The 12,436-nt window shown below is 55.4% G+C and overlaps 3 protein-coding genes across 3 annotated transcripts; 2 read left to right on the top strand and 1 right to left on the bottom strand.

The window, feature by feature from the left end:
- Positions 1-2,228: 2,228 nt before the first annotated feature.
- Positions 2,229-5,765, bottom strand: PV07_08881 (uncharacterized protein). The gene has a single exon (XM_016396086.1). The coding sequence runs from the start codon at positions 5,565-5,567 to the stop codon at positions 2,535-2,537; it is 3,033 nt and encodes a 1,010-aa protein (XP_016245942.1). The 5' UTR covers positions 5,568-5,765; the 3' UTR covers positions 2,229-2,534.
- An 849-nt stretch (positions 5,766-6,614) lies between these two features.
- On the top strand, positions 6,615-7,870 carry PV07_08880 (uncharacterized protein; the record flags this gene model as incomplete). The annotated part of the gene is made up of 2 exons (XM_016396085.1): positions 6,615-7,375; positions 7,429-7,870. 2 exons carry the CDS (start codon positions 6,615-6,617, stop codon positions 7,535-7,537), a joined length of 870 nt encoding a protein of 289 aa, XP_016245941.1. The 3' UTR covers positions 7,538-7,870.
- Positions 7,871-10,175: 2,305 nt separating this feature from the next.
- On the top strand, positions 10,176-12,261 carry PV07_08879 (uncharacterized protein; the record flags this gene model as incomplete). The annotated part of the gene is made up of 1 exon (XM_016396084.1): positions 10,176-12,261. The coding sequence occupies one exon, from the start codon at positions 10,176-10,178 to the stop codon at positions 12,246-12,248; it is 2,073 nt and encodes a 690-aa protein (XP_016245940.1). The 3' UTR covers positions 12,249-12,261.
- Positions 12,262-12,436: the final 175 nt, after the last annotated feature.

The following is a 12,436-nucleotide window of genomic DNA, read 5'->3' as shown; positions in this document are numbered from 1 at the left end:
TCGCACCCGGGCCTCAGGGTGGTCTGTGCTGGGAATCCCTCCGGCTTTCTCCTGCCTGGAAGGTGGTGTGCGGCTGAGAAGGCGGGCAGATGCCCAGGACGGGACGTCCAGGTGACAGGTGACGGGTGAATGGACAAGCGAGCCATGGCCATCTGGGTGTCTGTGTGTCGATCCATCTCCATGCATCCCTTGGGATGGAATGGACGCCGTCATATGGCTGGCTGGCTTTCTCCGGCGCGCTGAGGGCGGGAAGCAAGGGATTCCGGTGCCAGCTCTTGAAAGGCAGGCAGGCAGGCAGCAGAAAAGCCTCAAAGGGTCAAAGCAGAAAACCGTTTACCTTGGGGGACAGAAGAAGGGAGAAAGAAGAAGCAGACAGTTCGTTCAGCAGCATCAATCCCAAGCGTCATCACTTTCATCCTCAGCACGGTTTGGAGGGGGTGGGCGAAGCGAAGAAATCAAAACAAAAGCCCATATCTCATCCATGCCCGTGTCAATTGCCAGCAGCCCAATAAACCCACGTTGAGACCAATTTCCCGCGCATTCTCCCCCCTGCCCATCCCTGCTGTCATCGACGTGGCATCGCTTCTTGACCAGCCGCCGTCGGTTTCGTTATCGTCAGCCTTATCACTGCCAGTGCCACTTGCAACTGCCACTGCCACGGCCATGGCCAGCGTCATCACCCCCCTCCACACCGATATGGACTCCAACATCGAAAAGGAGCGCAAGGCCCTGGCCGACGAGATCGGCCGGGTGCGCAAGTTCTACAAGGGCACCGGCGCCGACGACGAGCTGTACCTCCGCTTCCTGGCCGCGCACAACAAGCGGCTCAACCTGCTCTCGACGGGGGGGCGGCGCCGCATCCAGGCGCGCTTCCCGGGCTTGAGCATCGAGCAGGCCATGCAGGGCGAGCTGCTGCGCGGCTCCGTCGGCACCGCGCTGGGCATGCTGCACGTCATGGTCTGGTACGCCGCGGCGGCCACCGACGAGGAGCACCAGCTGCGCCGCCTGTACGTCTGGGCCTACCTGCGCCGCTACGGGCTGGTCCTCGCGGGCCTGGGCGTGCTCTCGCGCTTCTCGCTGCGCCTGTCGCACCAGCCGCTCGAGGACAGCCAGAGGCAGTGGGACGAGGCCGTCGACTTCTACGCCTGGTGCGAGGGCGAGGCGCCCAAGTATCGGCCCAAGGAGGATCTCCAAGCGGAGTGAGTAGCGGTCCCATGACTTACCTGAGCGGTCGTCACCGTCTGGTCATTCGAATCCACATGTTGCTAACCGATCCCCGTGCAACAGTCCGGCGGCGGCGGCGGGAGAGAAGAGGCGCCTTGTCGCCCGCCTCCGCGGCCTCCGTCTGCCCAAACCGAAGCTCTCCAAGCTGTTCAGAAAACGAGACAAGTAGGGGCCATGTGCCAAAGGCCCAGAAAAAGCAAGATATCGGAAGAACGGGAAGGGGGGAGGGGAGGGGAGGGGAGGGACCGGTCCCGCCCCAGTCCTTTCCATCATCGTCGTTGTCAAAGTCCATCAGACGCAGGGAGAAGTTGCTTGCGGGAAGGAAAAAAAAAGGGAAGGGGGGGGGGTGGGGGGAACCAGGCGGCGTTTGGAGAGCGGCGACTGCGGCGTGATTTTCCCATCCATTCAGGTCGTTGTAAAAGGGAAAATAGGCGGGGTGGGAGTTGCATGGGGGTTGCGGTTGCGGTTGGGGTCCAGGAACCTGTCTGTATCAACAGCCTCTCATCATCGCAGTTCGTTCAAAAGGGATACTATGGTTGTTGGCTGAGGGAAGGGGAAGGTGGTTGAGTCGCTCACTGCAAACCGTCAGTCAGACAGTCAGTCAGTCAGTCCAGTCATTTAATCGCCGCGTAGCTCAGCTATGATGTTGGAGAGGTTAGTTCCATCATGTCGTGTATTCTATTTCCCACGTTGCTGTGTGTATGTGAGTGATCCTCGCTCCCAAGTCAAACAAGAGACAGGAAAAAAGGATGCAAGCCCTCTGAAGAGCGTTTGCCGCAATGGGCGCCGAGGGCTGTCATGTAATTAGGGCTGGCAGCCCCCCTCCCGCTCTTCTGGCCCTGTCGCCTCCCCCATTGAGACTGGTCACACTCGGAGAGCTGGGATCTTTGGAGATCATTTTGTCCAGGACGCCGGGCAAAGAACCTGTAATAATACGAATTACATAGAAGCCACACCATCCCCGAGTCTTGTCGGAAAAGATAGTGATGTATATATCTATATATCTATATATTACTTGTATCGCCAGCAAGACTCCCCGCCCTCTGGCCAAGCAAGGTCCAACACATTTTGGTGTTGTATCAAAGAAATAGTTCGTTCCCCCATCTCAGGTGAAGCCACCCACCACCACCATCGTCAAACTCATCTCGGTCATGAAATGCGTCAGCGTCCGTCAGTCAGAAAAACAGCACAACAGACCAACAACGCACTCAGTAAATCAAGTTTCGCTGGGTGTTCATGAGCCCAGAGATCGAGAAAGAAAACCGCCGAAACATCCAGGAAACAGCAAGACACATTCCTACCCATATCTATCAATGTCCAGCACGTGTGATCTTTCTGAGATACGAGGAGGAGTCGTCGTCGTCGTCATCATAGTCATCGTCATTATCATCATCATCGTCGTCATTATTCATGCCGCCTTGTGGCTGTCGTGATGGATCTCTGGCCGTGAATTCGGTTGGTGTCATGTCCCTGTCTTTACCTTTTCCCTTCTCTTTTGCCTTCCCTTTCTCCTTTCCCTGGCGCTTCCCCTCTTCCCTTTCGAGGCCCGTGGCTCTCTCCATGTCTGCGGGCAATGTGAGACGTCGTGGTGGTGCTTGCGGTTCAGGAGATGGTGATGGTGACAGTGGTGGTGAGGGCGAGGGTGATATCGATGTTACCACCCTTGTTCTGTGACCAGGTCGCTGTCGTGGCATCACCGTTTCACCGAGAGGACCAGATCCCGATGGCTTTGACGTTGTTCTGTAGGGTTGTAGCTCTGGCGCAACTGCTGGTGAGCTGAAAGGGTGTGGTTCCGAAGGTATTGATATTGGTGTGTATCGGTGTGGCTCTGGTGGGATCGCCATTGGTGCGTGGAGGTGCAGGTCTGGTTGAGCTATCGGCACCCCGTAAGGACTGGATTCCAGTGGCATCGTCATTGGGGTGTATCGATATGGCCCTGGCTGAGTTATGGACGTCCTCTGAGGACTTGATGCCGGTGGCACCGTCATTGGCGTGTATGAATGCAGCTCTGACGAAACTGTCGATGCCCTGTGGGGATGCATCTGCGGTGGCATTGTCGATACTCTATAATACTCTGGCTCTGACACCGCCATCGCACTTTGGGGATGTGGCTTGTGATCTCGCTCCGTTGGCATCCTCGTTGCTTTCACAAGACCTAGTTCTGCTGGCATCTTCACGGCGCTGTGAGGAAACCGTGACGGCGGCGTCACCGTCACAAGCATGGGCTGTTGTGGTGATGGCAGCGCCCTTGTTCTATTAGGATGGGGCAATGATGGCCTTGCGGCTCCGATATCAGCGAGCAGCAGTTGTTGTGGTGACGTTGTTGTCCGGCTAGGAGGTGGAGACGGTGGCCTGGCCGTTCTTAGGTCAGGGCGCAGCGGCGGCAGCAATGTGCTTGCGGGGTCAGGCGGCGGTGATGGTGGCAATGCAATGTCGGGAAGCGGGGGCGGTGGCACTATCGCCGGTCTTTTACGGCGCGGCGGCGGGGCCATTGTCGTTGCTGTGTCAGAAGCGCGTGGTGGTGGTGGCATTGCTGTTGCTGCGTGAGGAGAATACATTGATGGTGGTGTTGTCGATACCATACTCGGACGGGGCGGTGGGGGCAGGGGCGCTGCTGGATCAAAAGGGGACGTTGGCGACCCTGTTGGAGGAAAACATGTTGATGGAGGCACTGTCAATGCTGTGGTAGGAGAATACGGAGATGGCAGCATTGTCACAGCTGTGCTAGGAGGGTATGTTGGCGGCGCCGTCATGGCCGACGGCACATGAGGGGGACATGGTGACGGTGGTACAGTCGTCGCTGTGCTAGGGCCAGGTTGCGGTGGGTGAGCCGGTCGCCCCTGCGATGGCTCGTACCTAGATGTGCGACTCGCGGATTTCGAGCCCAGGTGTTGAACCGCGGCGTCCAAATGACGGACATATTGCACAAGTTGTGGATGGACATCGTCTTGGGGGTCGCCATTGACCCAGGCATCCCAGATCCTGTCCAGTTCAGCATACGAGGCTCGCCATATGCTGTCCTCTTGCTGAACTATTTCTCTCCATCGTCGTTCGTTAGTCCGCAACTGATCCTTCCAGTACCTGCGCACCCTCTCGTGATCCTGTATAATGGAATCCAACGCATGCTGGTACTCGCCTCTCATGGCCGGCGCGCGTCTCCTAAAGTCCCGTTCGCGTTTCTTGAGTTCCCATTTGTCGCGATCTCGCTGGTCGCAGTAGCCTTGGTGCAAGTCCTTGATTTTCTTGTCGAATGATCGAAACGCCCGCCAGCACGACATCGCCAGACGATTATCGGGATGAGGAGCACGCTGGGACCCTCCCCGTGGGCTGCCTCCTTGGTGTTGCCTCTTGGCAGGAGGAGGACCTCCGCTGCCTCCTGGGCTGGGATCCTCGGCGGGACGTTTCCTCCGCCGTGACGTGATTGTCGATGGGCCCGGCGTTGTTTGACTTTCCAGGGATTGGAAGTGACTGTTTGGCAAAGACGTCCAGCGATGATCAGGGGCGCTTGGTGCGGGCATAAACGACTGCTGAGGATGGCTTGTTGGTAGATTGCTCCATTGCCCCTCGTAACTTGGTGTCATCCCAAAGGACTGCTCGGGCTCACCGGAGCTTCCTTGAGCAGCGTTGTAATATTGTGCCTGGCTGGGAATTCCAGGTGACCCGTTGTACGACTGCTCAGCATGGCCGAGACTTCTCGGTGGCAAGGTATGTGGCTGCTGTGCTTGGGGTGGATTTGTGGGTGCCTCTCTATATGAACGTTGAGGTTGAGTAGGGTATCCAGGTGGCACGGTGTACGACAGCTGGGCTTGATTATTACACCCAAGTGGGAGGGCATGCGATTGGGGGACCTGGCCTTCACTTCCCAGCGGTCTGCCAGGTTGTTGCTGAGCTTGAGAGGTACATGCGGAAGCCATTGCCTGCGGCGGTTGTATCTGGTAAGCATGGTTGGGAGCAACAGTATACAGTTGCCGAACATTGCCAAAATCTCTGGATGACACGAGAACAGACTCGGGAGCAGGATGGTAGGGGCATCCCGAGGTCATGCAATGGTCCTCAGCCTGACGTGGCGATACATTGTGGAAAAGGACGTTCGAGGCTCCTGGAGGGACGGTCGGGGGGCTCGCAGGCTGTAGGGGCGGGGGTTGTGCCCATCGCAAATTGGGCACTTCTGGCTCGGTGCTCGCCGACGGCGGTGTGTGCTCACTGTCTGCTGCAGTGGTTACTATCTCCCCAGGCTCGAGAGAGAATTGTACCCTCCGCCTTCTTGGTTTCCTCGTTGACCCCGAAGGAGGAACAAGGTCTAGGGCAGAATTTTGAGGAGTATGACGAGCATTGTGATCCATCAATTGAGGACGATGGCGAATTGGGGGACGGAGCACAAAGACAGAGGGCAGTGAGGCCGAGTTAGAGGAGCCAGGAGGGACGCTTAGCAGCAGTCGGCGCTCCCGCGGGCAGATGCCGATGATTCATGAGGGATTGGGTGCTTTGGATTTTCTGGAGACCAGTTTTCGGGCTTCCTGGCCTACGGTGTGAGGCTGCAGTGTAAAAGTGTGAATATCTGAGGTCGAAGGAGGGAGGGAGGGGCTGAGCGCTGAAAAGTCAAATGGAAAATCCGGGCGATTGACGCGAGGAGACCAGGGCATTCCGAGAAAGGCATAGCTCGACTCAGGTAGTGCAACCCAGGGCGCCTGGTAGGGCCAATAGACCCCGGTAGACTCCGGTTCCGGCTAGACATCACCGCGCTAGAGCCTGGAGCAGCTTAGCTCCGATTACCAAGCACATTATCACCTGAAAGTTACTCGCGAGGACCGCTGGCTCGGGCCCCACCTCCCGCACTAGTGCTAAACTCGAGATCTGCGGGGTAGCCAGCTCAGCCCAACGTCTCGTCACCACCCGCTGCTGCCAACCACCTCCTGTTCTCTTCCTTACTCTCATCTTTAATTTCTCTTCACCCGTTCTCTCTGACCTCCCTAATTCTCCCAATCCCACTTTCGATCCTCTCGTGCCACCATCGACCACTCCTCAGGCCACAGGCTCACGAGTCATGCTTTGGTGAGCTCTAATTCGGCTTTGCCCCTGGGCGAAGTCGGCTTAAGCTCTCCTCCGCAAGGCCTCCTTACTAACTAGCACAGCTCTTCGCTGGCCCAATCAGAAACTAATCTTGCCGCTGTGTCAACACATTCTCCTGCAGCCCGTTACATCTAACGGATCCTCCGCTTCTCGAGACCTGTCCACCAGACCACGAACACATCTCCAGATCTCCCTCTCCTTTTCTAAGCCGGAGTTGGCTTAGACATCACTCGGTTCCTTCAACGGTAGTCTACCCGACATCGGCTGGTGGAGACGTTGATACGTTGATAAGCCCTTTACCGTGTCTAGCGTGTCGAGCCATGCCCTCCCCACAAACCACCTCCGTTCAGCCGGAACTCGAGCCGGATTCCGCTTACTATCGGGTCAAGACCCATCCACGCAATGGCTCCGCAAAATTCGAGATCGTGGGCACACAACGGGGTCTCCCCGCTTGGACGAAGCTATCGAAGTTCAGAAAAATGAGGAAGGGCTTCCTCTGTGTGCGAGTAAATGACCAAATTGTGGTGTACTGGATGGACGACCAGAATACGGCGCAAGAGGCCAAGGCTCTGGTCCTGGAGATCAGAGTACTAAAAGCGGAACGGATCCCAGCTATGGAAGACACCAAAAACATAACACTGTTGCTAGTGGCATGGTTCTACGACGGGGCGGCGGCTGGCAGCCGTTCCTCGCGCTCCCCCAACCTGATCCTTTCGTCTCATATCGATGTAATCTCTATCGACACGGTCAAAAAGGTTATGAGCCGTGAAAAGAAGATCGCCATCCGCGATGTGCTGATCTTCCACACTATGACGAATATTCCGGCCTCGGAGGTGAAGTGGCTTCCTCGCGTGGGAACAGTGTCTCCAATGAAGTCTCCAAAGAAGAAGACAGTTCTTGCGGTAGGAATTCCTCCAAAGTCGGAGGAGTCCCCGCCAGATGACCAGATCCAAGAAGAGTGCGCTCCATCCCTGTTAGACGCAGAAAATGCCAGAAACCGCATCGTCCTATCGAGGCCATATGAAAGAACGCCAACACCGTCACCGTCACCGATGCCAACGCCACCACCGCATGTGTTGGGGTGGGCGAGAACCCCGACGAATTACCATTCATCAGTTGGGCCGGATTCATCAGTTCTGGATTCATCAGTTCTGGATTCATCAGTTCTGGATTCATCAGTTTTGGATTCATCAGTTTTGGATTCATCAGTTTTGGATTCAACAGTTCTGGATTCATCAGATGAGCTGTATTACTCGGCTGAGCCGTCGGCCTCGAAAGAGGGGTCTCCGTCACCCCCGTGATAATCAACTCACGCTCTGTGTCGCCCGAGACGCATCGGGACTTCGACCGGGCATAGGGGAATGGTGCCGCAGTGCCAAGGCAGACTAACAGCACGGGTAAAGGTCTACTGTCATGGGATCCTGACAAGGCTGGGCAAGTTACTATGGAAGAGGTTCAACAAAATTGGTCCAGGAAAGGGCCGTGGGATTGAGGGTTTCCGTTGATACTGATAGATGAAGAGTATATCAATGATTTCAGTCTATATATCTCACTGTAATGATTGTACAATACAAAACCTTCTATCAGCTCTCAAGTCGTCGACGCTCGTTGGTGCATTATTACTCTGCCATGTGTCGCTTGCTTCTGCCGTGAGTTCTGGCGTGTTGCACTTAGAGCAATACTCTGTACATTCTGCGCCACAGCAGCTGCACTGCTGAGTACCACCATACCCCCCGCGAGTGTCTTCTTTCTGCCCAGTCACAGTCACAGTTCCCCAGAAGGACCCCGCCAATGTGTCAATGTGCCACAATGCCGGGTTGAACACTGTCGTGGTAGTTCGGTAGTTTGCAGTGGCATTCCCTGCAGTCACACCTGGTCACCAGGTTCTTGGTAGGGAGGTACTAGAGAAAAGAGGCGGATCGAGGAGAAGAGTTTGACGGCAGCATTGCCAGCTGACTGCCATTTCAGAGTATATGATACCCATTCAATTTACGAGGTACAAGAGGTCGTACTATTCGATTCCCTTAGGTCTCCGCCAATCTGTTTATCATATTCCCCCGTCTCGATCTCCTAGAATTTCAGCAGAGGTTTTGTTCTGCCCCGCAAAATCCTTTATATGCAACTGGCCAGCATTCACTCTGGTTGTTGAGGTGCTTCTATACAAGTCCCCGCGACTACTCGAGGAATACCCCGGAAATCGCAATGGACAACACCACAGTCGAATGGGCACTTGTGCTTCGCGAACCTTTCGTCCAAGCTACGCTTGAAACCAGTCACTGGCTACAATCCAAGAGTCGTGGGGGATCTCTGGCTTCTGTTGTTCAGCATCCTAGCGACCGGCCTTTATGCAGCGCACCGAAGACAACATTGTCGTAGGTGAAGAGTTACATTGGGGCATCTCTGCAGTCATTGTTGTTTGCCTTCACCAGGCCAGGAACAAGCAGCCAGCAATCACCTCGCCAACTGTGCATTATCTCAGCCTGCTCACCAAGGACCCCGGGGACCCGGGGGGGGGGGGGAATGCTATACGCCAAGTAGAATTGGACGAGCACCGACTCCTTATGTTTCTTCTCCGGCTGATCGCCCAACCTTGAGATCCATCTGAGTCCCCGAAAAAGCCTTCTCTTTTGAGCTAACGAGCATTAAACAGGTTCAGGGCTTGATCTCTGACTCCTGTCGCTGCAACATGTCGAGGCGTGTCTATTGTACTGGTATGTATGGATTCTTGCTGCTGACAGTTGCACGGGCGGAAACCCCGTGCAGGCTGTCTGTGCGTTCTTGTCATCACCCCAGCTCTTGCAGTCCCGATTGTTGTTATTCCAAAGGTTGCGGTCGTGGGTTGTGACTCTGCTGGGTTTGCCTTACTCGATTGTTGGATTGTGTCGACTGGTTGGCTGGTGCAAAAAGGTTCTCTTTGCTGTTGCTCGGCACACGATTCAACCAAGGCCAGAAATCGTCTTTTCACTTGACGGCAGCTATGGTTCTGGCAAACCCGGAGATGAGGATTGCTATTTTGTGGTCTGGGCTAGGATAGCTATAGCGCTGCGGCCTCTCTCTTCCTTGTTCAATTCACCATGCCACCCTGATTCTACCTTATTGGGGCGTTCGCGGGAGCGCTGCGCTGCGCTTCGGATTCGCTCTATATCTCTGGTAAGCAAACTCTGGACGCCGCCGCATACTCCTTGACACAGTGGGAGAGGCAACGGAGATGGAACGATTTCGAGGCATCTCGAACAGGGGACGAAGCAAAGGAGCAACGAGACGGGCCGCGGCCGACATCGACTCCCGGACACAGGTCAGCAAAGGGGTAATTTTGCCCCAAGTTGATACCAATCGACGCTTTAGAAGGAATATCTTTCCAATGAAATGCCCCGGAAGCAGCATTGAGTGACTGTTCAGGTCAATCGCAGTCGGTTGGGGCAGTTGAAAGACACTCCAGGTTGCTGTCTCGGCATGTTTGATTGATTGTTTCTTGCGGCGCATTTCGCCCGAAGCGCCGTTTAAGCGCCCGCGCAACACCAGGGACGCAGTCTTCTATAACCTCAACCCATCCCTTGCCACAGGATTTCTTCATGGGCAAACCGCTCCTAGCGAAATGCAACCCCATACTTCTGGCGGCTGGCCTTTGTTGAAGGCAAAATTCCAAGGCGAAGCTCGTCAACAACATGGATGGATGAGCCGCCGCCACATCGTCCACTGAAACCGTCCTCGGCAAGACTCCTACGAGCTCTGAGGATGCTTGCAGGGATCTTTGAAACAGGCATCTGCGGCTGAGGCGGTGCAGGCGCCTTCCTTCCAGAGGTGCTGATGGTCAAAATGACGAGGTAAGTCGTGCATATCATGTATATTCCACCTCACAAGCTTCAAAGTCATTCTGCGCAATGTCGAGTTCCTCTCTGGGCCGTCTCCGACCCGTCGTAGCTGTTGCCGTTTGGTCGTTTTGTTTTCCGCTTTTGCATTTGTCGTTCTCCCTCTTTGGACTCATTAGGCGGCGATTCCTGGAGCAAGGCTTCAGGCTGCAACTGACTCCCAAAAACTATGTCTATACTCCTCTAGAAACGGCGGACCACATCCGTGTCATTGAGCTGATGCCGGCAGACTCAGAAGACGACGAGGTCTGCTGTCGTCTCCATCATATGAATCAGCTTCAGCCTTCCTACTCTTATACCGCCCTCTCTTATGTCTGGGGCGACGACAGTGAGGAGCTGAAGGTCACCATCTCTTGCAATGGACGACAAGCCAGGATAACTCCAAATCTTCACTCAGCGTTCGTCCGGCTGCGCCGTTCCAACAGCAGCAGGTTCCTGTGGGCTGATGCCCTTTGCATTAATCAGGCCCCGACCGCAAAGGACGTGGCGGAGAAGGAACAACAGGTCCGGACGATGGACAGGACGTTTTCGAAGGCGGAGCAAGTGATCATCGACCTCGGATCAAGCGCAGCGCCTGAAGTGCTCTCGATACTGGATCGGTTTCACAGTATTCCCCAAGAAGTGTGGGAAGAAGCACGCTCCGTGGCTCGCAATAACAGTCTCAAGTCCTGCTTGCAAGTGCTCGCAGCTTTTGGCCTTCCCGATGTCCGGGATGCTTTCTGGCCGGAATTCTCCAGATTCATGCAGAGACCGTGGTTTACCAGAGTATGGGTTATCCAGGAGTACACATTGGCTTGTCAGTCGGCCTTTGTTATTGGGAAGGAGATGCGGCCCGGGACATACTTGCCGTGTGGAATAATGCGAGCTCTGTCCTACGCCATGTGGCTCTACCATTTCGATCGCCGAGCTCCGTCAGAGCAAATGCCTAGCCAGGAATTCGCCAGTGTTCTGTGGGACCTGACCGTCCCACATACGGCTGTTCAGCTCATCCAGGAAGCTAGAGATAACCAGCATCAGCGGCTACCCCTATCCACGTTACTGTGGCGCACGAGGCAGTGTCACGCAAAGAAGGCCAGGGATAAAGTTTACGCGATCCTTGCGCTGGTCGACGACGCTCGTGTCCGAGATCAAATACCCATTGACTACCAGAGTGAAGAAATACATCCTGTGGGCCTGCAGGTGGCGAGATATCTCATCGAGGCTGGCAGAGGACCATACGTCTTGTATAACTGTCTAGGCGTGCAGAGCGCGGCGGAGTCATGGGAGGTGCTCCTCACCCGATCGAACCAAGATGCCTTTTCGGATCTCTACGACCCCTCCGATGAAACGGTCCGAACGCTTTACCACGCAAGCAAAGACACGCAGTTCATGTGGGCATGGAAACCGTCGCATGAGGACAGTGTTCCCACGATGATGCAAGATCCAGACCGTGTCAGCTCAATCTTTGTGCGAGGCTGTATCGTTGACGAGATCACTTCCCGAGGCCCTGCCCTCCCGTACCAGGGGACGATAAGCCACGCAGACGTGTCTGCTCAGTCTCATTGGCTTCCCGACAGTTGGGAGTGGATGCAGTCCGTGCAACATCTCCAGGGTCTGCCTCTGAACGAGTTCACCTTGCAATGCTGGCAAACCGCCATTGCCGATCTGATCGTCCCGTCTGAAGGAGAGGGACGCGGATACGTCCGATGTGGGAACGTCAAGATGACGCCGCTCTGCCTGGAAGCCATCGACAACGCTGCGAGGCACGCATCGGCCGAGCGCAGGGGTTCGTTGAGAGACTTCCGACCCACGATGCCGGTAGACGCCGTCTTCCAGACCTACTGCTACATGCTCTCGGAGAGCTTCCGCTATAGTTTTGGCCGGAGGCTGGCCCTGACGGAAAAGATGTGCTTGACGTGCTGTGTTCCGCGGGAGACGGAAGATGCGGACTTGGTTTGCATCCTCCTGGGATGTCCCACGCCGTTTGTGCTTCGACGAGTCCAGAATCATTATCGGATCGTCGGATGCTGCTATGTACATGGGTTCATGGATGGAGAGGCCCTGAAGGCTAGTTTCTGGAAAGAGGAAGACCTTGAGATCCGCTAATCGTGAGAGTTGGTGGCGAAGCTTGTCATTTGCCCTTGTATGGCTGGATGGCTGGTTTGAACTGTACTGATATACATATGTATGAGCAACATGAATTGATCTACGTGTAAAAAATCCATCTTTCGCACTGATAAGTAAGCCGGCGACCTGGGTGGAGGTGTCTACTTCCTTGAGAGATCGCGGAGGGC

Source organism: Cladophialophora immunda (genome assembly GCF_000835495.1).
Source record: "Cladophialophora immunda strain CBS 83496 unplaced genomic scaffold supercont1.5, whole genome shotgun sequence".
Taxonomy (NCBI): Eukaryota; Fungi; Ascomycota; class Eurotiomycetes; order Chaetothyriales; family Herpotrichiellaceae; genus Cladophialophora; species Cladophialophora immunda.
This window is presented reverse-complemented; position numbering and strand designations above follow the sequence as displayed.